Source organism: Equus przewalskii, chromosome 19 (genome assembly GCF_037783145.1).
Source record: "Equus przewalskii isolate Varuska chromosome 19, EquPr2, whole genome shotgun sequence".
NCBI classification, from domain to species: Eukaryota; Metazoa; Chordata; class Mammalia; order Perissodactyla; family Equidae; genus Equus; species Equus przewalskii.
In genome coordinates, this window is record NC_091849.1 from 5,719,727 (window position 1) to 5,747,372 (window position 27,646).

The 27,646-nt window shown below is 46.3% G+C and overlaps 2 protein-coding genes and 1 long non-coding RNA gene across 4 annotated transcripts in view; 2 read left to right on the plus strand and 1 right to left on the minus strand.

The window, feature by feature from the left end:
* The first annotated feature begins 5,892 nt into the window (after positions 1–5,892).
* On the plus strand, positions 5,893–6,645 carry LOC139077221 (uncharacterized). Its single transcript, XR_011529547.1, has 3 exons — positions 5,893–6,007; positions 6,115–6,210; positions 6,522–6,645. It is a non-coding gene; the product is annotated as an uncharacterized lncRNA (long non-coding RNA).
* A 3,120-nt stretch (positions 6,646–9,765) lies between these two features.
* The window catches only part of LYRM4 (LYR motif containing 4), a 192,755-nt gene continuing 174,874 nt past the window's right edge, over positions 9,766–27,646 (minus strand). For both annotated transcript variants that reach the window (XM_070585066.1, XM_070585067.1), the window contains one exon: positions 9,766–13,266. Coding sequence is in view for 1 of the 2 variants with exons in the window: in XM_070585067.1 (XP_070441168.1) it covers positions 13,205–13,266 (62 nt within the window). In the remaining variant the exon portion in view is untranslated. The remainder of the gene's footprint in view (positions 13,267–27,646) is intronic.
* On the plus strand, positions 17,039–26,617 carry PPP1R3G (protein phosphatase 1 regulatory subunit 3G). Its single transcript, XM_008512321.2, has one exon. The coding sequence runs from the start codon at positions 17,902–17,904 to the stop codon at positions 18,955–18,957; it is 1,056 nt and encodes a 351-aa protein (XP_008510543.2). The 5' UTR covers positions 17,039–17,901; the 3' UTR covers positions 18,958–26,617.

The following is a 27,646-nucleotide window of genomic DNA, read 5'->3' on the forward strand; positions in this document are numbered from 1 at the left end:
TTCTCGGAACACATCCTCATCATTAAGCGACGCGTCACTGTGTTCCAAATCACAGGCACACTCCAGAGACGCTGCACGCTGGGCTCCAGGCCACCGCAACAAAGCCAGTCACAAGAAGTTTTTGGTTTTCTGGTACATATAAACGTTATATATAAAAGACATAAAAGTTATGTCTACACTATACTGTAGTCTATTAAGCGTGCTATAGCATTATGTCTAAAAAACAATGTACATACCTTAATTAAAAAATACTTTATTGCTAAAAAATGCCCAATCATCATCTGAGCCTTCAGTGAATTGTAATCTTTTTGCTGGTGGAGGTTCTTGTAAAAAAAGTAATACCTGTGAGGCGCAAAAAAGCAAAGCACAGTAAAACGAGACATACAAAAAAATGCCCACACAATCTTTCCTTCAAAGGACAGAGTTCAAAATTGGCAACACATTCTTTCCATTGCTTTCCTTGAAGTCAGAAACTCACTTCAGTGACTGGCAAGAAAATGTCACTAAACGCTCATTGTGAATGTTCATAATTTATCAGTCTTTCCTTTAAGTGAAAATGATGTTTCATGAAAAAAGCAGCGAGTTCAACTCACAACTCAGCCATCACCAGGTGCTTGCTCAAGGCAACCCTCAGACTTCGGCAGCAGGAGTGCTTTATGCGGACGTCCCCTTTTGTCATGTAGAATATTAAAAGCCATGCACTCAATGGTTGAGATTTAATGAAATTAATCATTTTTGCTGGTTTATCTAGGATATTCTTAAGTGATACTGGCATGGTTTTACCCACCGTTGCTTTTGTACCATCACTGCAAACGTCCACAGAGTGAAAGGCATAAAATGTCTTAACATTGTTATGAAAATAGCGTCGACTTCAGGAACCCCCACTCCCTTCCCCGGAGTCTTGGGACCCCAGGGACCACACATGGACCACTGCTGTCGTGTCCTGTGACAATTGCTGATGCCTAGCCCATGCTCTAACCTAAAGGGGGAGCTCAAGGCCTTCCGATCTCTTTCCTTCCCTCCTCCCCTGTCCACTCTGCATCCCAACCTTGGGACAAAAGAGGTCAGGATGGAAGACCCGGATGGACTCGAGCTTTCGGGTTCAAAGTTCTCTCCCTTTGTGTGCCACCCTCACTTTTCTTCATTCAGTTATTTATAGGACCTGCTCCTCTACCTTAGGTCCCAAATACAGTTACGTCTCCTTTTTTGTCAATTCCCCAAGATCCAGCGTCCTTTCTTAAAGCTTCCACTCCCCTGAAGAGTCCAAATGGGGCTCTCTCTGCCTGGAGGGAGCCCGATGAGACCAGTGGGACCAGCGCTGCGCTTTGCTGCGTAGGGTTGCAACTAAAAACAGGTCCTGGACAACATGACAGAGGATGCTTGTCTGAGCTGCTGCCCTCCCTGGATGCTGCCAGCCCCTGCCCAGACCCACGCCCTCAACAACCTGTCTAAGGCCACTCCCTCCATGGGAACAGGGGGCTCTCAGCCATTCTTCTCCAACCACAGCCCCGGGCCAGAGAGAGTTGGCCTGGAGGAACTTCCACATGCTGGTTCCACCTCCTGCCCGGACTCCCGCTGCCCACACTGCCCTTTTCAGCTCTGGGCCTCGCCTGGGCTCTGTGTGGCTCAGCTTCAGGCATCCTTGAGGGGAGCTCAGTGGGCATCAGCGTCCAACATGTGCACTCCAAGAGGACTCTTAGCTTTGTCTGCCTCCAGCTGTTATCTTTTCCCTTCCTCTTTCATGGTCCTTGTTATTTTTCCTGTCTTATCAATGTCATATTTGGTTGTACAGCTCCGTATCTCCACACTTCTCCACTATATCCAATTGGTTTAATGTCTGCTGTTCATTTTCCATTTGATCTTTCTACTTTAATTTCCTTTGTGTTTCTTTAAGGTAAAAACTTCCTGCTTCCAACTTGCTTTCCTTGATTGTTTTATTAACTGTTCTTAATTGAAAGAGTAATGAAAGTGCATGATGAAAATGAAAATGATAAAAAAAATATATACAATGAAAAGCAAGCAAGACCTCTGGTCTCCTAATCCCCGTCTCCAGAGGCAACGATGTTACCAGCTTCTTGTGCTTTCTTCTAGAAATCATCTATGCATACAGTCATGCGTCGCTTAACGATGGGGACACGTTATGAGAAAGGTGATTTCGTCATTGTGCAAACATCATAGTGTGAACTCACGCAAGCCTAGATGGTATAGCCTACCCACACCTAGGCTGTGTGGGACTAGTCTTATGGGACCACCGTCGTATACGCGGTCAGTCGTTGACCCAAATGTCATCATGTAGCACATGACTGTCTAACAAGCATGCCCCTTCCCTTTTATTGAACCGATAGAAGCTTGCTATTCACATAGCTCTGGATCTGCTTGTTTTCTTCTTAATCCAATATCTTGGAGATGGTTTCATTATCAGCACTTGAAGAACTACCCCAATATTTGTGAGGGCTGCGCTCATAACATAAAGTATGAATGTATGTAATATGTTGAATCTGCCCCCCTTTTATAGAACATCTCAGTTTCTAGTCTTCTCCTGTTATAAACTCTACTTCAGTGAAAGATGCACACACGCGTGAGAGCACGGGATCAAGTTCTAGAAGTAGAATTGTTAGGGCAAAACTATTTTCTTTGAAAATGTTGATAGATATTGCCACATTGCTCTCCCAAGAGGTTGCCTTCTGTCACAGGTGTTGCCAGTGTTGTTCCGGTGTGTCTTCTTTTGGTTTTGCTTATTATGATTTTTCACCACTAAGAAATGTTGGATTTTTATGCAGGTAAATTAATGTTTATGCTTCCCAGGTAAACTCATGTATAGCTTTTGATTTTCATTTCTTACTTAAGTCAAGTCTTCTTCAGTCTTAAGATTTTTTTTATTCTCCTATGCTTTCTTCTAGTCTCTTTTGGTTTTAGTTTTTACATTAAAATTTTTAATCTATCTGGAATTTATTTTGAGAATTAAAATTGAGGATGAGCTTTGTTTTTTCCCCAGATGGCCGACTAATTTTACCAGTAGTATTTATTACATAACTCATCTTTTCTCCACTGATTTTATTTGTTTTAATTTTTTTATTTATTTTTTTTCTTTTTTAAAGATTGTCACCTGGGCTAACAACTGTTGCCAATCTTTTTTTTTTTTTTTCTGCTTTATCACCCCAAACCCTCCCTGTACACAGTTGTATATCTTAGTTGCAGGTCCTTCTAGTTGTGGGATGTGGGACGCCACCTCAACGTGGCCTGACGAGCAGTGCCATGCCCGCGCCCAGGATCCGAACCCTGGGCCACCGCAGCGGAGCACGCGAACTTAACCACTCGGCCATGGAGCCGGCCCCCTCCACTGATTTTAAATGCCACCTTCATCACATACTAAGTTTCCATAGCTATTTGCATTCATTTCTAGATTCTAGAGAATAGATTCTGTTCTATTAATCTGTCTGCTTATTCACATGTCAGGGCCAATCTATTAAGGAAATAGCTTTAAAATTACTTTAACATGTGTTAGGACCGATGCCTTCCTCATTCTTTTATTTTTTTTCTTAGAATTTCTCTGGTTATTTTATAAATGAATTTTAGAATATAGCTTTCCAAAATATTTTTATTGTATTGGGATCACAATAAATTTGTGGATTCATTTAGGAAGAATCAACATCTCTCTAGGATTATCGTTTCTTCATATTCAAGGTGAGGGTAGGTCTTTTCATTTATTTACATCTTCTTTTGGAGAATTAAAGTTTCTTCAATGTGCAGACTTGAGCCTGTATATTTCTTAAGTTTACCTGTAGGTATTTTATACCTTTGTACTTTTTATTAAGTGGAATGTTTCTTCCACTAAATATTCTATCTCCCTTGCCTTAAACTTTAATTTTAATATTTAAAACAAAATTAAATGTCTTAAAAAAATTATTTTACTTTTAACTCCTTGATGTTTAATTCATTCTTAATCCTTCAATACTTCTATTTTCATGATTTTAACTCATTCTCAGGCTTCAGCTTTTTGTGTCCTTTATTCTGAACAGGATGTATAAGCAGTTGTCAATTTCCACGTACCAACTATCATACCGTGTGTGCTTCCTACGCTGTCCACCACCACCCACGAACCACGTTCCGTGTATGGCCGTGACGGAGCATCTCCAGCTCCCCAATGGGGCCTGACTTTCAGTCAGCAGTTCAGTTCTAGCTGAATTGCCGTCTCTGCCCGTAGAGCAGTGATTTTGCAATTATTTGCATATTTTATTGCAATTTTGCCCTTTTCTATAAAAAAAGAATGAACAACTGAAATTAAAAAATGGTTGATTCTATTTATGACACAAATGAGACAAAGATAGAAATATTAGTCATGCCCCAAACTTTTAGCTTACTAGGTTTGAGCAGGTCAAATCTGAGTTCATTGGTGATAACTAAAAGGTAAGGATGTTTTTTTGGGGGGGGGCGGTGATGACAATGTTCTAAAACTGACTGTGGTGATGGTTGTACACATCTGTGACTGTACTAAAAAACATAGACTTTTGCACTTTAAATGGGTGAATTGTGTGGTATATGACTTAAACCTCAATAAAGATGTTTTAAAAATGGTAAAAGTGGGGCTGGCCCTGTGGCATAGAGGTTAAGTTCATGCACTCCACTGCAACAGCCTGGGTTCGTGGGTTCAGATCCCTGGTGTGGACCTATACCACTCATCAGGCCACACTGTGGCGGCATACCACATAAAATGAAGGAAGATTGGCACAGATGTTAGCTCAGCGACAATCTTCCTCACCAAAAAAACCAACCTAACATAAAAACAGCAAAAGCAAATAAAAGAAACTGTGAAAAATGCTGGAAAGTAGAACATCAAAGGTTATATCCACCAACCTGGTGTAGGAGTGTAGGAAATGGAGAGAACTTGGGCATTCGGGATGACAGTTGTCATAGGAAATTCTTGTGATCCAAATGCAAAGAGTTGTTTTTTGGGAGAGTTTAATAGCCTCAAAAAGCTGTTAATAGAGATACAAATAACTTTTAAAGAAAAGAGATTGTTTTTGAGAAAGTTGACAGGATACCATCAAAATCCTCTGCCCAGTCTGTGTAGATTGACTCAGTAATTCCTTCCTCCCCAGTCCAAACCTGTCTCTTCTCTTTGCCCCTGTACCGCTCTGAGTGAGCTGAGAGAATTAGATTCAAGTTTTTAAAAAACAGCTTTACTTAGATATAATCCACATACCACACAACTCACCCATTTATAGTGTATGATTCAAAGGTTTTCTGTATATACACAGATATGTGCAACCATTACCACAGCCAATTTTAAAACGTTTTTATCACCTCAAAAATAAACCGTAGGGGCTGGCCCAGTGGCACAGCGGTTAAGTGCGCACGTTCTGCTTCAGCAGCTGGGGGTTTGCTGGTTCGGATCCTGAGCGTGGACCTATGCACCACTTGTCCAGCCACATAAAATAGAGGAAGGTGGGCACGGATGTGAGCTCAGGGCCAGTCTTCCTCAGCCAAAAGAGGAGGATTGGTGGCAGATGTTAGCTCAGGGCTAATCTTCCTGAAAAAAAAAGAAACCTTATACCCTTTAGCCATCACTCACTACCTCCCCAAACTCCCCCAACCCTAAGCAAACACTAGTCTGCTTTCTGTCTCCATAGATTTCCCTATTCTGGACATTTCATAAATTTGGAATCTTACAATTTGTGATCTTTCACGTCTGGCTTCTTTCACTCAGCCTAATATTTTCAAGGTCCATCCAAGTTTTAACATGTGTCAGAAATGTTATGGCCAAATGAGAATCCATTATATGGATAGACCACATTTTGTTTATCCATCATCTGCTGCTGGACACTTGGGTTGCTTCCACGTCTGTTGTGAACACTGCTGCTATGGCATGGGTGTACGAGTTTTTGTGTGGACATACGTTTTCCTTCTGTTGGGTATGCGCCTAGGCATGGAACTGCTGAGTCATGTAGCAACTCGATGCTTATCATTTGAGGAGCTGCCAGACTGTATTCCAAAGCAGTTTCATCAGGTAAAAAATCACTATTATTTAAATTTTTTTGTTCACTTAAATGACTTTAGTGACGATCACAGCTCTTGTTTCTTTTCCCCTTACTAACATGGATGCCACTCTGGTAGGGTGACCAACCATCTGGCTGTCTCAGCCTGAGAACATTCCCAGGACGTGGGACTTCCAGTGCTAAAACCAGGAACATCCCAGGCAAACCGATGTGGGTGGGTTGGTCCCCTAGTTTAAAGCTGTGCACATGTGACCCCATGAATCTTCATTTCAACTCTGGGAGGCTGGGTCTGTTCTCGTACTCATTTTACAGATGAGGAGAACGGAGCCGAGTGTTTGCTTTGAAATTTCCAGCCACAGGTCAGGTGAGGATGATGCAGATGGCCCCTCTCCTGCTACAAACACGTGGATTAGTAATCCTGGATAAAACACACACATAGCCCCAGTAAATTATACCGCATAAAGTTGATTTTTTTAAAGCTGGAGAAAAAACATATAACTCCCCTTCTTTTTAATACATAACCAGGTTTGAAAGAATGAAATGTAAACCATTGGTGTCAGAAATAAAGAGAGAGAACAGAACCCAAATGGTAAGCCGAAGCTGACGCAGGAGTTTGGGCTGAGAGCTGCAGCTAACGACCAGGACGGAGAGATGCGGTCCATGGCCCATCTGCCAGAAGGGCTGCAGAGGCGTGCCTTCTCTCCTGAGCTTTGCTGCAAGGGGAACAATACTAAGTCTGGGCAGCATGTGGTGGGAGGAGGATGGGGTCTGAATCTAACTACCTGCCTGGTGCAAGAACTGAAACCTGAGAAATTAACACAGAAACAGATCCACGCCGCTGAAACCCGGGAGCTGGCAGAAGGAAACCTCCTACTGTTCTGTGCTGGAGCAGCATTTTTACCACCCGGGGCTCAAAGAACTCCCTCAGAAAACCCACGAAAATGAGCTCACTCACAAAGAATTAAAAATCTCTAGGAGAAATGAACTCTGAGAGATGCCATGTCCAGAAACTAAATATTTACACCATCATTGAGGATGTAGTAATATTTGTTTCTGGAAATGAAAGTCTTTTATATGTGAGTATTGTTCAACTTTTGTAGAACTCTGGTACTTTTGTACAAGAGTAAGATGTTTAACACTGATATTTTGCTTTCCTCTTCCTACTATTCTCCTGGTTTAAGAGACTAGTATTTTAATTTCTTAATAATAGTTATTTCTCCTTAATCTCATAATGTCTCTGTGTTTTTCTTCTCCCAACACTGCTTTATTTAGTTTACCATTTCTTTCTAGAAAGGCCTAAGATAAGAGTGGCCAAGAGGAACCAACGAGGTACCACAGGGGGAAGGGTTAGAAACCTTGCTTACTCTCAGCTGCCCACCTGCAGCTCATCCTTTCCTCTACTGAAAGCTTATCCTTTCTAAGGATCATTTTTAAAAAACAAATCAAAAGAAAAACAAAAACAAGAAACCCTCGCTCACCACCTTTCTAGTCCCAGGCAACTTTCAGGACAAAAATTATGTCTCTGCGCAAATGCCACATGAGTTCCTGGCTCCATCAGTTGATTTCTGCAATCTTATCCTTATGGGAGAAGCTGCACATTTTAGAATCTGTGATCTCTAATGAGTATAACTGCTGGATTTGGGGCAAATTAAAGCCTGCCACAGCCAGGAGGGGAAGGGAAGGAGGAAGTCACATGGGAAAGGACCTTGGTAGGACCCATGCGATACTGATGTCCCCATGGTCAAGGGAACCATGCGGGAGGGTGGCGTGGCCAGTCCAGCACCAGGCCTCTGGAACTGCTTGCTCACAAGCCAGCCTCCAATGAGCTCACTTCCATCTCCCCGCCTCCCTTCTCTACAGACACAGGAATCTCTGTGAGCATGTCCCCTTCAATTCAAAGTCGTCCTGAGTAGGATTTTTTAAATGGGGTACACAGGGCAGCTTAGATCTTTTTTTAGGATGGCACTTGGAATGGCACAATCTCAGGAGACAGGGATGCCCGTTTCATCAACTGACCAAAGCCTTGGTCCCATGAGGCATCTCAGCGCAGCAGGAGATGGCTGGGGCTGGGCTTCAGGGATCTGTACCCCCAAGGGTGAACCAGGTGCTGTTCTGGGGAGACTGGAGTCCCTAGAAGGCACACTAATCAACCTCCCATTTCCAGGTCCCGGACTTCCCTGACCCCCTATCCATGATGTCACCTCCCCTCAACCTATCCCCCTCCCCCTTTCCCTTACTTTGTTTTCCTCATAGCAATTATCATCATCGGATGTTGTGTTCTACACGTGTGTGTTTGGACATGATCTGAGACCCACTAGAACAAAGCTCCTGGGAACAATCCTGGGAACTTTGGCCTGCTCACCCCTGTACCCCAGCACCAGCATCGTGTCTGGCCCACAGTGATATTTGTTCAGTGAAGGAGCGACAGTACTCCTGATTCTGTGCCATTTCTTCCCCCCCAGCTCTCGTGCTGGGCACCACCATGGCCCGTGATGGGGGAGCCATCTCCCGTGACTAGACAAATCCCTTTCTTATTGTCCAGCCTCTTTAGGCAACACCTCCCCTAGTGCTCTTCTGACAATGGGAGGGCTGCCCCACTTTCCCCAGAACCTGAACCCCTGAACAACCCTCTTCACCTCTCTGCTCATGCCAGCACGTTGGTAACCTGACCCAGAAGTGTCATGTCCTGCTTCCCAGGAACTAGCTGGCCACTCTTTGCCTCTCAGTGAAGGAGCTTGACCTGCTGGGCAGAGGCGGTGGTCCAGCAGGAGCTGCCTCTCTGGTGGTCTGAAGCTATGCAGGCAGGCCCATGGCCACATTCCTGCAGATCTGGTGGACTCTCCCCGACGCAGAGCCTCCTGGAACGTTACGGGAGTCCATTCTCAATCTGCGTTTGGCTTTTGGGGGAGTGTTTTAACAATACATGCCAATTAGGGATCCAGGATTTAGAATATTCTCCATTCCAAGGTCAAGGTTTTGGAACATTTATCCTGTTTGCTGGCTGGAAAACACATTGATAGAAATAAGGGTGACAGATGAATCAATCTTCCCTCATTCTCAGTGAAGTTTCTATTCCAGCTGGCCCGTATTTGGTTTCCTGGCACACTAGATGTGATGTCTAGTTTTGTATATTTGTCTTTATTCATCTTTTAAAATTTATTTTAAAAATAATTAATAGACCTTATTGTTTTAGAGCAGAATTAGGTTTACAGAAAAATTGAGAGGAAAGTACAGAGTTCCTATATAGCCACTGCCCTCCGCCACCCACACAGTTTCTCTATTTAGTAACATCTTGCATTAAGGTGGCACGTCTGCTACAATTGACACATCAATATTGATACATTATTATTAGCCATAGTTTGCATTAGGGTTCACTCTTGGTGGTGTATGTTCTTGAGTTGTGACGAATGTATAATGTCATGTGTCCACCATTATAATATCATGCAGAGTATTTTCACTGCCCTAAAAATTCTCTGTGCTCTGTCTGTTCATCCCTCCCCTCCAATCTCTGGCAACCACTGATCCTTTTACTGTCTCCATAGTTTTGTCTTTTCCAAAATGTCATGTAATTGGAATCATACAGTAGGGAGCCTTTTCAAATTGGCTTCTTTTACTTAGCAATATGCATTTAAGATTCTTCCATGACTTCTTGTGGCTTGATACAAGCTCTTTATTTTTTTTTTTATGGCTGAATAATATCCCATTGCGTGGAAGTGCCACAGTTTATTTATCCATTCACCTACAGAAGGACACCTTGGTTGCTTTAAAGTTTTGGTTTTAAATTTATTTTTAATTATATAATTGAAGGAGCCATATACTCCTCTGGAGAAAAATTAAAGCAATACAGAAAAACTTATTAATTTTCTTGTCACTGTTCTACCTCTTCCAAGAGTACCATAGTTCCCACATGCATGTTTCTAGATATTTCTTATGCATTTATAGACGTTTATGTTCATTGCTATGTAACAAAATTACTCTAAATTTAGTAGCATAAATCAACAATAAACATTTACTATTTTACAGTTTCTGAGTGCTAGGAATTGTGGAGTGGTTTAGTCGGGTGGTTCTGACTCAGTTTCTCAGGAGGTTGCCCTGAAGATGTTGGCCATCTTCGACAGTCATCTGAAGGCTTGGCTCCACCTCCCAGGCGGCTAATCCCCATGATTGGCAAAGCGATGCTCGGTGCTCCCCAGGGCTGCTTGAGTGCTCTGGCAACATGGCAGCTGGCTTCCCCAAAGCAAGTGCTTCAAGAGACAGCAAGGGGAATCCTGGTGTCTTTACGACCTCACCTTGGCGGAAGTCACACAGTCATCTCCACAATCTGCTTTTCGTTACACAGGTCATGAGAGGGGCATGAATACCAGGAGGCGAGGATCACGCTGGACTATTCTGGAAGCTGACTACCATATAGAGAAATTCATGGGTTTGTTTTGTGGGTCTTGTGGAAAACTTTATATTCGGAAAACGGAAAAATTACAAGTTGTAATCAATACACACAAAGTAAGGAATATATAACAAATCCAACGCCAATTTGTAGCAAACGATCTGTGTTGAGGAATTTTAACCATCATAGTAATGGAATCATAAAATCATTAAATATTAACATACAGTATGAAGGTTTAAAATTTGTGTGAACGAATATGTTAATGTTCAGATATGGGAATATTGCAAGAGTAAATTAACTGTCACATATTGAAAATCTCACAAAAACCCTGCATTTATCACAGAGTTGGATATGCTCTAAGTTTTATTTTTCCCCTTTAAAAAAATGGCCCAGTTCCCCACACTCGGGTCTCTTTTAGGCGTGGGCTCATACATGTTGACCCTGGGCCTTTGGTTTTCTTGTTTGTTTATGAACAGATGTTTGCCTTACAATAGTGCTGTCTACTGGCGCATACACTGAAGGAGGTCGAAGTTGAGGGTCTAGTTGGTTTTGAAATGCTATGTCAACAGTGTTTGGAGAGAGAAGAGGATAGGTAAACATGGTGAATATTTCCTGCCAGAATCATCTAGGGCGGGAGGCACCGCCTGGAGACACAGGGGTCATAAACACCCTCCAGCCAGCACCTCCCTGACCCCTCACCCCACACGGTGCCCGAGAGCTGCTGTTTACTGTTCTGACTTCACAGAGCAGCGACTATTGATCACCAACAGTGCAAACTTATGAGTACAACAGTGGGATCATCCAGAGGGAAACTCACGTCAAAACACCTGTTGGTGTCTCACCATGTCATAGGTACAAATGTCGCATGACCTCTGGGCTTTGTTCTTCTGTGCTGCAGCCCTTTCTAGCCACACACTTGGGATCCACTGCATGAGGTTTACACTGTCCGTCTCAAGAGTTTAGGCCCCACATACATTATTTAATCACATTGGAAAGGGGATCTAGGACAGACAGAAAGTGAGGGATGGGAGGCTAGGGGAAAGAAAACGACTCAATCCACATATCTAATGAGTACCTACTGTGTGCAAAGCTGTGTATTTCCCAAAGCACACATCATTGTCAGGGATGCTGTATGTTTGATGTATTTATTTGTAGAGTGTCTCCCACTCCCAGACACTAGAACGTGAGCTCCCTAAAGGCGAGGATTTGTGTGTTTTGTTGACTGCTGTGTCCTCAGCACCTAGAAGAATGTCTGGCACGTAGTAGGCATGCAGCAAACATATGTTGAATTAACGAATGAAATCACTATGCTAATAGGTAATCACAGCAAACAGTTACTGTGCATTACATGTGCTGGGCTCTGTGCAAAGCAGTTTGTAAGGGTTTCCTCTTTCAGTAGGCAGTAACATTATCCCATTTTACAGCTGAGGAAACCACAGCTCAGAGAGGTCAGGTCATTTGCAGAAATGGTGCTGTTGGGTTTAAACTCAGGTATTCTGTCTCCCAGGTCTTTAGTTCAGACCAAGCCTCCCAGCCCACACTCCAGGAAAGCTACAGAGACCAGTCAGACAAAGTCCCTGCTCTCCAAGGGGAGATAGACCAATTGGAGATAAGATCTGGAAACAAGTCTGAACCCACCAGAGCAGTGAACGGTAAGAAGCACTCCAGAGAAGCAGACAATAAACGCCATAGGTTTGCAGGAGTGAAAACAGGGCAGATAGAAAAAAATAAACAGCAAAATATTAACTAATAGGATTATTGCTGGATGATGAGATTATGAATGTTTACACTTTGTTTCCTACTTTATCTGTATTTTCTAATTTTTCCATAGAGAATAAGTATCGCTTTTACAATAAGGAAAAAAAAATCTTAAGAAATTTTCCCTTAAAAATTTAAAGATAGGGGCTGGCCCCGTGGCCGAGTAGTTAGGTTCGTGCGCTCCGCTGCAGGCCGCCCAGGGTTTCGTTGGTTTGAATCCTGGGCGCGGACTTGGCACTGCTCATCAAACCACGTTGAGGCAGCGTCCCACATGCCACAACTAGAAGGACTCACAACGAAGAATATACAACTATGTACTGGGGGGCTTTGGGGAGAAAAAGGAAAAAAATAAAATCTTAAAAAAAAAACAATTTAAAGATACATTTTCTAAGGCAAGCCTCCTCAAGTATTTTTTAAATACTTTAACATATTATATACAGTAGCCCCCCCCTTATTTGCAGGAAATACGTTCCAAGACCGCCAGTGGATGCCTGAAACCACGGACAGCACTGAACCCTGTATATACTGTTCTTTTCCCTATACATACATACTTGTGATAAAGTTTAATTTATAAATTAGGCACAGTAAGAGATTAACAACATGATAAAATAGAAGAATTAAAACAATATACTGTAACGCAAGTTGCTGTAGACCATATGTCAGTATATGATTTTTTTCTTTCCTCACTAAGTTGAGAACTTTTACCTTTTCACTTAAGGGGAGCACTTTATGGCTTCTCTTTGACATATCACATTGCCAGCATCACTACTCTTGCTCTTTGGGGCCATTACCAAGTAAAATAAGGGTTACTTGAAAACAAGCACTGCGATACTGAGACAGTCAATCTGACAACCGAGATGACTACTAAGTGACTGACGGGTGGGCAGCGTATACAGTGCGGACACCCTGGACAAAATGATGATTCACGTCCCGAGTGGCATGGAGCCCATAGGAATGGCATGCAATTTAAAACTTAAGACTCGTTTGTTTCTGGAATTTTCCATTTAATATTTTTGGACCGTGGTAACTGAAACCGTGGGAAGCAAAACTGTAGATAAGCGGGGATTTACTGTATGGTGTCATCAAGGAAGGGGTTTTCCTCTGTCTTCTTAGGTTCTGTGACTGGACCTGAGAATTAAAATGACAAAAGACAGATTAACAAAAGAAAAACATACAAATTTTATTTCATGTTAATATTTTTAAGTGTACATGGAGGCCTTCATGTGTAAGAAATGAAGACCCAAAGAAACAGTAGGTCTCGGAGCTTATATATCATTTTAACAAAGGATGATAAATTGCGGGGATGTGACAAGACAAAGGACAAAGGCTTTTGGGCTGAGGTTGGTAAATTGTGGGAAAGTGACTCAGAAATATATGGGGGAAACTGATGGAAGATAAGGGTTGTTTCGGTAGGTTGGTTTGTGCAGACTCATCTCAGCGTCAGCTCCCTGTCTCACTGACAAGGTACAGGGAAGGCATCTTTCTCACAGGGAACTCGTGCCCTACTTTTAAGTGGAAAGGAGGAGGGCAGAGAGTCCTTCCTGCATCTGCTGTTTCTCAATTGCCTTCAGCTCAAAATAATCAACATGCCGGCTAAGGTCTGAATGCTTGTGTCTCCTCAAAATTCATATGTGGAAATCTAACCCCTAATGTGATGGTATGCGGAGGTGGGGGCTTGGGGAGGTGATTAGGTCATGGAGATGGAGCCCTCATAAATGGGATTAGTGCCTTTATGAAAGAGACCCTAGAAAGCTCCCTTGCTTTTTCTAATTTGTCCTGTTCTGTCATAGTTCAGTGGTTTTAAAGCACACCTGCAAGTTCTTGCACACTCCTCCAGCAAAAGGTGGAATCTCCTTCCTCTCCCTTTGAATATGTCAGCCTTACTGACTCACTTCTAAGGAACAAAATGCAGCAGGAAAGACACCGAGACTTCTGAGATTAGGCATAAAAAGTGGTACAGCTTCTCCATCTCTCTTCCAGAGCAAACAGGTTACAAGTCTGGCTGCCCTGCAGCTACCCTGCTGGAGATGACACAGAGAGATGCCTGAGGAGCAGCAGTGGGTCCAGCCTCAGCTGTCAGGGGTCTTCGCAGCCCAGGCAGCAGACCTGGGATCGGATGATCCCAGGCACAGACTTCAAGCTGCTGCAAAAGGGGAAGACACAAGCAGTGCTTGAGGGAGCCCTGCCTGTTTGGCAGATTTGTGCACAAAATAGATGCTGTTGTTATTTTGATAAGCAACTACATTTGGAGTGGTTTGTTATGCAGCAATAGGTAACCAGAACTGATGGTAAAGCTAGGAGCCTCTGAATGCCTGGAGTAAATATTTTAGCAGCTGAAGTACGATATTTGAAGTAGGACTGAACACATTTCAGTGGTGTGGACTATGTGAGCTAAATTTTAAAAAATTATTTTGCATGCTGCATCATTTAGCAATTGACGTCAGGAATCCGGATCCCAGAGAAGAGAAGACTGGGGCCCTGTCAGGGGACAGTGAGCCTGGGAGAGAAGTCGTCTGCATCACCTCATGTGCCAGAGCAGAGGTGTGCGGGCTGGGGGCCAGAGATTGCCATTGTGTCCACACCTTTCAGGAGGCAAGGGAGAGGATCCCAAAGTCCCCACTGGCGCCAAGTGGAGCACTTCCCTCCCCTGCTTCTGAAGTCTTCCCCTTGCCTTCTGAAGAACTCTTTCCTGTTTCCTCCAACACTTCTGGCTGCTCATCCTCTCCTCCTGGCCTTGCAATGCCAGCGTTGCTGAAAGCTCAGTCCTGGGCCTTCCTGCTCTTCCGAGCTTTAGACCTGTATATCCTACTGTGGTGTGACCAAAATATGTATGTGGCCTTTGTCCCCAGTCTTAGCACAGAGCTCCTAAAACCTTTGCAATTTGCTGAGTGACAGGAGTGTCTTTGGTTTTGAGTCCCTTTTGATCACACCTATTTATACTAATGACGTGACTTAGTAGGTAGGGCCCCCTAGATAGCCTCAGGATGAGCTGGTCACCAGAAAGACCAAGTGATTAGAGGGCTGGAATTTGCAGCCCCACCCACCAACCTCCAGGGATGGGTAGGGGGCTGGAGACTGAGCTCTATAAAAACCGCATGAACGACAAGCTTTGGAGAGCTTCCAGGCTGTTGAATACATTAATGTGCTGGGAGGGTGGTGCACCTGGTTCAAAATCCTGCAATGGCTTCTCATTGTCCACTGCCCTGAGTGGCTGGCTCCTCCCTACTCTCCATCCTCAGCTCTGCCATCTCCTCCTGCTCTCTGCCCTTGGGCCACACAGGCCTTCTTTCAGTCCTACTCTGCCACATTCCCTCCCCACAGGGCCTTTGTAGGGGCTGAAATGTTCCTCCCCGGAGCCCTATCTGTTAGCTCCCACTTGCCTTCCTCACCGAGGCTGTCCAGGCCTCCCTGACCAGGTTGGATCCCGCCTTCTTAGCCTCTGCCCAAGTGGCTGACTCTGCATTTGCGTGTGTGACTTTGTGGTTAATGTCGGGCTCCTCCAATACGTTGAGAGCTCCAAAAGGGTAGGGAGTGCTAACGTTTCCACCAAAGAGAGGAGAGTGGGACAGGCCTGGGACCACGGCACGCATGGCCCTGAGAGTGATGCCTCCTTCAGTTCCACTGCCTGGGCGCCTCACCTCCCTCTAGTCCCTGCCCTGCCCCCAGCATCTGCCCTGATGAGAGCTGTAGCCCAGAGGGTCACCATAACCTCAAAATCTCTTTGAAGATCCAGTTTATCTTTAAAACAGCTTGCAAATTTTGTATTTAACTGCAAAATATATCAATACTTACTTAACGTCTTTTCCCGTAAATCTTGGAGTTTTTCCAGGGAGACAGGCCAGGTGTACCCAGTGCCTCCTGGAAGCCCCAGGCTGAGATGCATCACGGCATCACACACCAGGCTTGGGAGGACCTGCAAGATGCGGCAAGCAGAGGGCAGGGCTCCTTCCTCAGGACCACCGCCCCAGCCCTGGTTTACTAGTCTACGGGACAAATCTTCCCTCTAAATTGCCTGGGTTCAAATCCCGCCACAACCTAGCTGTGAGGCCTGGGCAATGAAGAATCTTTCTACACATTTACGTCCCATGTGGAGAGTAGGGATAATATGACTCCTAGCTCACAGGATTGTTCTGAGATCAGATCTTGCAAGGGGAGCCTCTGCTCTCTTGATTGTTGGACACTCAGCCAATATTGGCTATTAACATGACCCTTACCTCCACTCACCACCGCTTTACCTGTCCCCACACCGAAATGCCTAAAGCACTGGCCCTTTCAATTCTGCCAGACCACAAGGTATTTTAGTCGCCATGCCTCAGTTAAACGACCTGGTAGCTGGCTTTGCTTTTAATTTTTTCTGAAATAGTAGATACGTGTTTCTAGAATCCCCAACTTTTTATACAAGTACCTGTACACGTGTGCACATAGGTTTATGAGTAGTCCCCAAATGCGGTCCCTAGAGCCTAGCGTCAGAGTGCCCCTTCGGAAAGACTTGGGGGCTCCGTCCAGACCTAAGGACTCCGAACCTCTAGGGCGGGACCCAGCAATGTTTGCACAATTCCTCCAGGTGAGGCTGATGCGCCTTAAAGTTTGGAGAATCACTGACTTAGATCAAGCTCAAGTTAGCCTTAAAAATAAAACAAAACAACAACTAAAAACACTTTGGTTAGTCCCCCCCAGTCCCCAGGTTCCGCATTCCCATGGAAGGCCCGGGACAGACTCTCGGCCTCGGTTCCTCAGGGCGCGACCCCGCGTCCCAGCGCGCGCCGGGACCCTCGGCGGGCGGGCGAGGGGTGCGGGCTGGGGGCCGCGGCGCGAGGCGGTGCGCGCGGCGCGGGGCCGGTCTCGCGGGGCCCTCTCCTCTGGCCCGGAGCTCGGAGCGCGGCGGGCGGGACGAGGGGAGGAGCGGGGACGTGCTCCCGGGCCCCGTGCGAATGGCCTCCGGCAGCTCTCGCTGGCGGCCGTGTCCACTCTTCCTCGCAACCCGGCACCGTCCCCGCCCCGCACTCGGCCCAAGCCCACTCGGCGGCGCGGGGTCAGGCTTCTAAGTGGCACTGGAGCTCTGGGCGCCCTGAAGTCTGGAGAAGGAATGAAGAGGAGGGAGGCGCTCCGCGCTCTCGTCCGCGCGGCCCAGCCGCCTCCCCCCTGCCCCGCAGGCGAGCTGTCCTCAATTGCGCGCCTGCCTTGGGGACTTCTGTGCCGACGCGACAGCCGAGAGGAGCCTGCTCTGCGACCCCCGAGGGCCGACCCGTCAGGACCTGGGGAGTCCACTTCATGAGCAGGAGGAGAGCCCGTGTCCACGAAAGCTGAGCGCGAGTTCACCCCCGGAGCTCCGGAGGCAGGACCGAAGCGGGCCCCGCTCGGCTGGGCTGGGCTGCGAGGGAGGGAAAAGGGAGCCCCTGACTTCCAGAAAGCCGGCTCCCCGCTTTTGCGGCAGCATTCGGGGACCCCGCCCACTCGCTCCAGCCGGGTGCCGCCTCGCTTCCAGGTGTTCCGGCGGCAGCGCCAGGTAGCGGGAGGCCGGCCCGCACCGCCCCCTGGACCCTCCCCCGCCGCAGGCAGGTTCAATGCCGCCGGAGCCCGCCCCAGGCCCGTATCCTCCTCCCAGTCCGCTGAAACCCGGAGGCGCCCCAGTGGACGTGCGTTCTCCTCTGGAGCCCCGAGCGGGCGCTGCGCGCTCTTGCAACGACCCAAGACGTTAAGTCTCCAGAGGAGTCTTGAGCCGGGGGTTCGCGACCTGGACAAGTCCCCCGGCCAGACGGCGTCATGGAGCCCCAGGGGGCGCAGCTGCTAAGTTCGGAGGCGCAGGGGCCTGCACCGTGTGTAGACCCCCCGCCAGCTGAGGAGCTGCCAGCCCCAGCGGTCCCTTGCATGGAAGGTGGCGGGGACGGCGGCAGCATGTCGGAGGCCTCGAGCCCCGACGCTGAGCCCCCACCCCCGGGGGAAGAGGCTGCCCTCCGGGAGCAGGAGGAGCTGCTGGAATGCCGCCGCCGCCGCCGCGCGCGCTCCTTCTCCCTGCCCGCCGACCCGATCCTGCAGGCGGCGAAGTTTCTGCAGCAGCGGCAGCAGCTTGCCCTGGGGCTCGGCGCGGAGGGCGGCGAGAGGCCCGAGGGCGTGTCGCACGGCCCCGGCGGCTGCTGCGCCAAGTGCAAGAAGCGGGTGCAGTTCGCGGACGCGCTGGGGCTGAGCCTGGCCAGCGTGAAGCACTTCAGCGAGGCCGAGGAGCCGCAGGTGCCGCCCGCCGTGCTGTCCCGCCTCCGCAGCTTCCCCATGCACTCCGAGGACCTGGAGCAGCTCCCCGACCTGCTGGCCGCGGCCGCGCCCCTCTCCGCGCCGCCTCCCCGGCTGCGGCCCCTCTTCCAGCTTCCCGGGCCGGGCGCCGCGGCTGAGCGCCTGCGGCGGCAGCGCGTGTGCTTGGAGCGCGTGCACTGCCCGGCGCTCCCGGGCGCGGAGGTGACGGGCTCCGGCCGGGTGCTGGGCTGCCCCGGGCCGAGGGCCGTGGCGGTGCGCTACACCTTCACGGAATGGCGCTCCTTCCTGGACGTGCCGGCCGAGCTGCAGCCCGAGCCAGCGGAGCCGCTGCCGCCAGATGGGGCGTCGGGGGGGACCAGGGATGCCGAGGAGGAGCCAGGAGCCGAGCGCTTCCACTTCTCGCTGTGCCTGCCCCCCAGCCTGCAGCCCAAGGAGGGGGAGGACGCGGACGCGCCAGGCGTCGCCGTCCACTTCGCCGTCTGCTACCGCTGCGCCCAAGGCGAGTACTGGGACAACAACGCGGGCGCCAACTACACGCTGCGATACGTGCGCCCGGCCGACGCGCTCTGAGCGCCAGGCGGCCCTCGGCCGCGCCCACCCCCAGCGCTCAGGACCGCGCGAGGGGCCCGGTCTCAGGGACCCGCTCTGACGCTTTGCTGAGCGGCGTCCACCTGGAGTGAGGGGAGCGTGGAAGGAAAGGAGGGAGCCGCTTCACCGTCACCTTGCAGCCAGACCGTCCCTTCGAGCAAGCGTGGTGACCCGGCCGTTTTCTTGTCGCTTAGGCCTTCCTCGATGGCCTCTAGAATTCTCGTCCCGCGTCGCAATGGGAAGCAGTACTCAAGACTCCTGAGCAGTAGCTTTCTCCAAGAAAAAAGCTCCGAGACCTTAGCACAGCTGTAAGACCTTGGGATTTTTTTTTAACCGTAGGCGTCGTGTTCCAGCCTTTGCAGCTCGCTGGAGACCCCTCAGGCCTCAGGGAAAGGACGAAGCGTCGCGCCACACCGTGCAAAGGAGGGCGCAGGGCTGTGGCTCGCGCCAGGGCCTTCGCCCCGCGGCCTGTTTCTGGGCGGTCCTTTTTTCTTAACTGGAACCTGGGAGATGTTTGCCTTACTTGACGTTATTATGCCTTTGTGTAAATGTCCTTTAAAAAAGTAAAGGCCACTTGCACACTCTTTTATCCTGTGCCTTGTATTTCAGCTCCTGGGAGCTGAGGAGGCCTTGGCAGTCAGGCCATTTTCCTCAGCTGATGACGCGCGCACTTTAACAATAGTTAAACAGCGTGTTTCCAAATTTCCTTTCTTCCATCCTTCCTCTCTGATGTGGAAAGGCCCAGATTTCCCATACTGGGCAAAAGTGTTCTTTAAAATGTTTTGTAGAAGGGGTTCTGTCCCCCGCCAAAATCAGATGCTTGGTGAATTGAAATGCCAGAGTAATCCGGTAGGCCTTGGCTGTGAGCCTGAAGAGCTGGTCCCTGGCCCCCAGCCCCCTTTGTGTAGGCGGAGCACACACTAGGGGCCGGACTTCTGTGGGCCATTAGCAGTCAGAGAGGCTGGACTCTCAGTGGCTGGACTCCAAGCGCAGGACATGGGGGATGGAAAGGTGGCTTTCTGTCCCACTCGGAGCCACAGGAGTAGTGGTGAGTTGACACGGGAAGCGTGCCCAGCAAGCAAATGCTGCTCAGAACCGGATGGGCGCCCTGCGCGTGGCGGGACTGCGGGCAAAGGGTCTGGTCGGCTTTCTTCACTCACTGCTGATGGCTCTGGAGACCAAGATGGGGTGGCCATGCGTGAGCATCTTGGATGAGGACTTGATTTCTTCACACCTCGGTCATCCCTTGGTAATTTATCTTTCCATATTTCCATATTTAGTTTTCATATTTTCCATCATTTTGTTTTGGAGTGGTAATCTTTAAGGAGGGATGGTTTCACTGTTGCTCTATAGGAACCAGGATAGGCATACTACAGCCCATGGGCCAAATTCAGCCTGAAGCCTGTTCTTGTAGGGTCCCAGAGTTAAGAATGGTTTTTACATTTTTAAACAGTTGGAAAAATTTAAAAGAAGAACACTATTTTGCGACACATGAAAGTTGTATGAAATTCAAATGTGTCCATAAATAAAGTTTTATTGGAACACAGCCATGCACATTCGTGTACATATTCCCTATCACTGCTTTGCTGCTATAAGAGCAGAGTTGAGTAGATGCGACAAAGACCATATGGCAAGATCTAAAATATTTACTATCCAGCCCTTTATAGAAAGTTTGCCAACCCCTGCTCTAGAGAAGTAGTATTTTTTTTTAACACTGTATGCTGAGAGTTATACCTAATAAAGCAGTTAAACTTTTAGTAAAATTTGCCACTTGAACTAGGTCTCCTTTGAGTAAAGGTAAATAGGTTAGAATAAACACTAAGACACCAAATGTACACTGACTGCTGTACTGGGTGGGTGGGGGGGAATCTTCCTGCTGCCTTCTTTCATCTAAGAAACAATAATACATCAGTGCAACTGAAATATAGCACCCATCTGAATTAATATCAAGCTCCAAAAACTGCTGGATATTTCCATGCCTCAAACTTGGATGTCTTAAGCTATAGAAATACTTACTTTGAACTCTGGATTGGTGACATCTCTTGACGGGAGCAGTGTTTGTCAAAGGTAATTGATCATGGAAAAATTTTAATAACTTATTAGTGAAAGCCATCAGAAGTTAATTCATTATAATTTACATTTGGAGTAAAGCAGGCTAAAAAATGGTCATGTTGATGAAATAATAAATTCTTAATTCACATATGCTTATAAAAAACTTTATAGCAATAAAAATAAGCAATTATTAGATTTACATCATTTTTTGTTTACTAAACACAAAAGCAATCAAGCCTTTTCATGCAGTGTCCGGTATTGGGTCTGAAGTACCATTTTTTAAAAAGTGCATTATTGCATAATAATAGATAAATATATTTTATATTTTTCTTATGTATTTATGAATACATTTTAGTTGAAAAGTATCGATAGTGTATATAGCCTATAATACAGTTTGAAAGGCTGGTTTATATGGTAATAATGCATTCTTTTGGATTGTTTTGGATTATGTAATGATATATAATGTATATTGATCAAATATAATTGACCAATATAATGATCAAAATAGAGATCCTTTTGTCTGGTATACTTTAAAATGGTAACCCATTAAATCTAGAACAAAATAGATAAGTGGGTTTTTTAAGAGGTATGTATAGCAAATTTTCCATTCTTATAAAAGCTATTGTTGATTTTCAAAAGTATATTTTGGAATTCAAAGAATTAATTTAAAAAAATACTTGTTTCATAATATAATGAATGCCAAACATGGCTTTTAAAAAGGAAATCTAGCTTTGCTATCCCAGAAGTCTTGGAGAATAGCTTTTCTAAGGTTCAGAATTTTGTGAAATATTTTGAACAGTCCAGTCTTCCTGCACTTGGTTATAGCCTTTCCAAGTACTAGAATTGGCAATCTTCCAAGTCAAGTTTATTTTATAAAGTGCCAGTTTTTCACTGTAGACTGATAGCAAACATTTTGTAAAGAAATGTAAGGAAGTGAAGATAGGTTTTGTTTCTGAAAAGTTAGTTTCAAAGGAAGGGGAATAATTCCTGACCAGAGTAAGGAAGTATTTAACAGTATATTCTCTGAATGGAACGAAAACGCACAGACTCATCCCAAAGACAAAATTCCCACGAGGCAGTTGCTGCTTTTTTGCAATATTTACCTCAACTTGGGTAAGCGAGTGTCATTCTGCTCCAAAATGTAATAGTTTTAATCACTAGAGCTGAGCAAGATGTTTAAGCTAAGTTCTGCTCAGCTCATTTAATGACTCAGAGAGAGAGAGTCCCGATTCTTCCTTAGGGCAGGTGGGTGCCTGGGTCACTGGCTCAGGGAATGCTCAGTGAAATGTGTTTCTATCTAGTTTCAGCCGCGTAGCTGGAAATGTGGCAGTCTGTATGGAACATGGTTTCCCCTCATCACCCCCAGGTTTGTGAAGCAAGGTGACCAGGCGGCTCCAAGAGCTAACTTAGGGAGGCCAGGATCCTGCTCCAGGGAGTGGGCACTGGACCCTGGGAGCTCCCTGAGTTCTGGGGACACTGAGGCATCTCTGTCCACGGGTAGCAGGGCCACTGCTCAGGCAGCCTTCCTGCAGCACCTGGTGGGGGCAGTTGTCGTCCACGAACCGTGGCTGTAGGGGCAGGGGGACTTTCTCCTGTCCAGTGCCCTGCGGCTGTCCATCCGACCACGCCCTCACCTGCTGTGCCTTTCCCTCTGCCTGACCGGGGATGAGGACCTCTCTGGTGACGCTGTGGTTCTTGAGCCTGTTCACAGATGCCAGCTCACAGCGAAGCAGAGCCTTCTGCTCATTTCCTTTTCGGAGTTTTAGTGTTGGTCTCTTTGTACATTATTATTTCATGAGTTTCCCCTGTATCTGCTTTCTAGCACACAGTTTTTGCATATTTTAGTATGCTAAATTTTTTCATTCCCTGACTCAGTCTTGTGTTTCTTAGGAGCGTGTGGCTTGGAGCCACTGGGGGTATAGTGATCTGTGTCACGTGTGCTTTGTCAGGAGCACAAGGAACAGCCTTTGGGAGGAAATGGGATGTGGCATCGTGGAACTGAATCAAATGTGCATTTTTGGTTCACAGAGTGGGACACAGGTTTGTAGGTTAAAGGGAGCACCATGACGTGTGGTACCTTAACAAACAACTCTGACAAACAGCGAGCTGTTTGCTGTTCGGCCTTTGCCCAGCCAAGCCCATGATGCCAGGGCCTGGACGGTCTTCCAGGGATCTGGGGTGTGCTCTTTGTGGTCGCAGGGGCAAGGGGCTGGGAGCAGGTAGAACCTGACAATCTGGGCTCAGCCCAGGGACCTGGCCTTTCCTCCTACAGAATGGTCCTGGCATCTTGTAGATAAGTGGGCAGCGCCTGGAAGCTGGCTGGGAGAGGCTGCCCCTGGTTTCTCTTCCCGACTCCATAATAGACACGTTCTAGGTGGCCTAGTATATTTTCATTTTCCTCTCTGGGCTCCTTTTAGCTGATCAAGGAGACTGTTAGAATGCAGCCCTAAATGGTCTTTTAATCCTCCAAGAGCTGGTTGTTGGAGTGCTAAATACTGTAATTTAGGCTCATTAGGATTTAAACTCCTTTGAATATTTTTGGTAGACTTCACATATTGTGGAGTTTAGTTCTTTGACCTTGGCCATCTGTGAGCTGACAAATTTTGGCAAGGAAAGAATAGAGTCACATTTCAGCTGAATGTAGATTTTTGAGATGGCAAAGGTCAAGGGCTTACTTTTAAGATGTGCTAGTGAGATTTGCCCAGTGAATCTAATAGAATAGAAGTTTATTTAAGTCATGAATTCAGAGCCAGTTCAGCTGGGAAGTCTACATATATACAAATATCTCTGGTAATCAAGGATATTTTAGAGTAACTTACAGACATTTAAAGAAATTAGAGCAGTATAATTTCTCCATGATTGTACTTGCTTGCTTAGGTACAATCATATTGTTGACTTGCTCAGGTCCTTTGAAACTTGTTACCTCAAGTCATTTCCCATGGAAAGTCAACAACATCCTAATGTATCCTGAAATGGGAAATTTGGTCTGAAAATCTGAATGGAATGAAGATTGAAGGCGGGTGGATTTTGTGAACTAAGCTTGAAACATTTAATCTCCGAGTTGAAAAATTCATGAGCACATCCTGCAAATGGCTTTTCTACAAATAGCTATACATGTTATGTTGAGGAAGCATCTTCTCCAGCAGATGAGAAGTTTGTGGTCACAGGAAGCTGATGGTCTTTAAAGGGGCCGCCTTGCAGTGCTCTTAGAGGATATGTGGTTTCAGCTCCTCCCTTGAGATCTTTGGATAAGGAACCCTTGTTATCAGGAGGCTGTTCTGGCACAGCTGAAGTGGCATCTTTTTATACCCTAAGCAGGTGAAAGAGGTTACTATTTCTTGGAGAAAGTTAGGTTTTTTCCTAATTTTTACATTATTTAAAAAGAAATGTGAATTTATATTCAGAACCTCTTTAAATAGTCCAGAGCATTCCATCTGTATGTTCCTTTCTGTTTGGTTAAGTAGCAGTCGTGTTTTTAAGCACAGACTTCAGGCATGTTGTTTTTGACATTCAGGCAAAAAACCTCAAAACCTGTGTGTTACCACCCATGTCACAATTAACTGCAGACCCCAAGATTAGTGAGTCCTATTTATTATATTGTTTGTTGTTGTTAGTGCAGTCGAGTGGATTCCGACTCCTGGTGACACTGTGGACAGCAGAGCAGAACCCTGCCCGGTCTTTTTGTGCCATCCTCTCACTTTCTGGGCTGTATCAGACCGTGTACCACTTCGCAGCTATTCACGGGTTTTCATGGCCAATGTTTTCGGAAGTGGGTGGCAGGTCTTTCTTCCTAGTCTGCCTAGTCTGGAAGCTCTGCTGAAACTTGTCCACCAAGGGTGACCCTGCTGGTATTTGAAATACAGGTGACGTAGCTTTCAGTATCACGGCAACCTGCAGCCGCCACAGTGTGACAGCCAACAGATGCGTGGTGTGGTTCGCTGACTGGGAAATGAACCCAGGCCACAGCAGTGAGAGCAACAAATCTTAATCACTAGATCACCAGAGCTGCCATTTATTGTATTAGGATTGTAATTTTATAAATCTGAGTTTGAAGGTCCCTGGAATATCTACAAATTGATATTAAATGGATAATTGCAGATATTAATGTATGTTAAATTGTAGACAAGTGCTTAACAATGAAATACATGTTCTTTTGCAAAAAAAACAAAAGTTAGTACATATTTAGAAAAGTTTGTGAGCCTCCCACTTTGCCCCTACTCCCCAAAATCTGAACTAGAGGTTGCTTCTGTTACTAGATCCTGAGTTATTCTGGATTTGCTGTTTCCCAGCAAGTCACTGAAAATGAATTTATGTATTGGAGCAACATGCCCTGAAAGACTGGTTTTTCTGGCAGAGGAAACTGCACCCTCAAAATGGGTTGTAAAGGCACTGACTTCTGAGCCTGGGTGTTGCCCCTGCCCAGCACGACCTGCCGCTATCTAGAGCCCTGAGAAGGTGGAGGGGATGAGACGCCTGCTTGGGTCTCTGCCCTGGTCTGTGGTGTGTCCTCCCCAACCCCCGAGACCTGGCCTGGGCAGAAGGGCACTGATAGCTGCGAGGTCGAAGGCACAGCTTTCTGAGCCTTCACTTTTGACTCTGCCCCATCTAGTTGGTTCATAAGATCTTTCAGAGTCTTCACTATCCAGATAAATTTGTTGCAGCCAAGGGTTTCTAAAATGATTCAGCAACATTCTCTGTGGGCACAAATGTCAGAGGCAGTGGCAGAGACACCTGCGAAGCCTGACCCATTATGTGATGGCAGAGGTTTGGGACTATAGGGCAGGGAGACCCAACCTAATGTGCAAAGGCTTCCTCGGTGAGTACCGATGGAGTCTGACTTACGTGTGTTTGCCCAGAGCCCGATATTGTTAAGGCTGATTGCCACTGTAATATCACTGAAACACCTGAGTCATTTCTCCCGGGTCTGAAAATGCAGTGTGGCTTACCTACGTGTCTCTCTGAAACCCCTGAGCTTCCTAGGGAGACTGCCTGTGGAGGGTGCTGACGTGCCAAAGGAAGTGGAAGTTTCCAGCCCTACCTGGGGGTGGGGGTGGTCCTCAGAGCTGGAGCAAAGATGAGCATCAGCTTTTGTTGGCATAGTGTCTGTCCTCCTTAGCTGAAACCAGATGGGGCCGAGCGCGCCTTTATCAGGCATGCAGCAGAGACAAGAGTGGGCCACTATTTCAGACAGCATATTTTTATGTGATTACATGAATTTTACACAGTTCCTTCTAATAAGGTGAGAGAAAATAACCTCATTAACCTCCGTTTTAAGATTTGCTTGAGAAATGTGCCAAGTGGAATGTCTGAGATGAATAACAAATTCCTGTGAATGTGATTTTTGATAACGTTTATTTAAACTAAGAACTACTGTAGTCAAAACCCAGCCCTTGTGTTTCTCCTTGATTTTAAAAGCATAGTTATATCTTTGTGGTTTAAAATGTCTTTTCAATTCTGAGGGTTTTTAAAAAAACATTTTGACTGTTCTGCTTTATGTTTATTTTTCTGTATGTGTTACATCTAAAAAATGCTGAACCCAAAGTCCTATTTTGAATAAAGAATGTAAAGCACTTTGGTACTTTAAAAGCTATCGCTGAGTCTGGAAACATTTTTGGTGGTCACAACTGGGAGGGGTGCTACTGGTATTTAGTGGGTAGCAGCCAGGGATGCTGCTAAACATCCTACAGTGCACAGGAGAGCCCCACAACAAAGAATTGTCTGGCCTAAAATCTCAGTGCCGAGGTTGAAAACCCCTGAATTAATAGTATTGTACCAACATCGATTTCCTGGTTTTGATAATGTACTATGACTATGGAAAATATTATCATTGGGGAAACGTATGCGAAGGATACACACGAATTCTCTGTGCTATTTCTGCAATTTCTTATGAGTTTTAAACCATTTCAATATAAAAAGTTATAATAACAAAATTAAATTAAACCTTAAAAACTCCCTACTATTGAGAAATATAGAAAGTGTTGTCAGGCGCTCTGCTTGTGAAGAAGTGCGCTTAGCTGCCGGGGGGGGGGGGGTGGCGTGATGTGGGAAGGACCACAGGCTCCAGGTGAGCCAGCCCTGCAGTTGACCCCAGCTGGGCCCTAGCTGGCTGTCTGCTTTCAAACAAGTCCCTTAACCTATGAGCATGAATTTTTCCATTTGGAAAATGGGGGCAGTAATTCCTGCCTAACTAGATTGTTGTGAACACAAAGGGAAATTACCTGTGAAGTGACAAGCATACAGTCGGTTTTCAACATCTTTCTCTTTTCCCTTTGGCCTCTGCCAGCTGGTTGCTCCTGACTTCATTCTGAGGATAAAAGTTGTCTAACTTCTTCTGAATGTAGAAAGAATACATGAATCTTCCAGTTTGGGGAACAAATTACAGTGGCCCCCAAGGTGCTAACCAAACAAACTGTTCTTGTTACCTGGGGAGAAAACATACCATGTGCTTCCTCTTGTTCACAATATGGGATGTATATTACGTATATGTGTTGATGTGACATAATGTATACAATGTACATATGTTCATCTGACCTATATCGTTGCATTTCCTTGAAATAGCTTCTTCAAAGATTATCTGACTTATCTTAAGCTACTTTTGTGGGGGCCTCCTGTTTGTTGA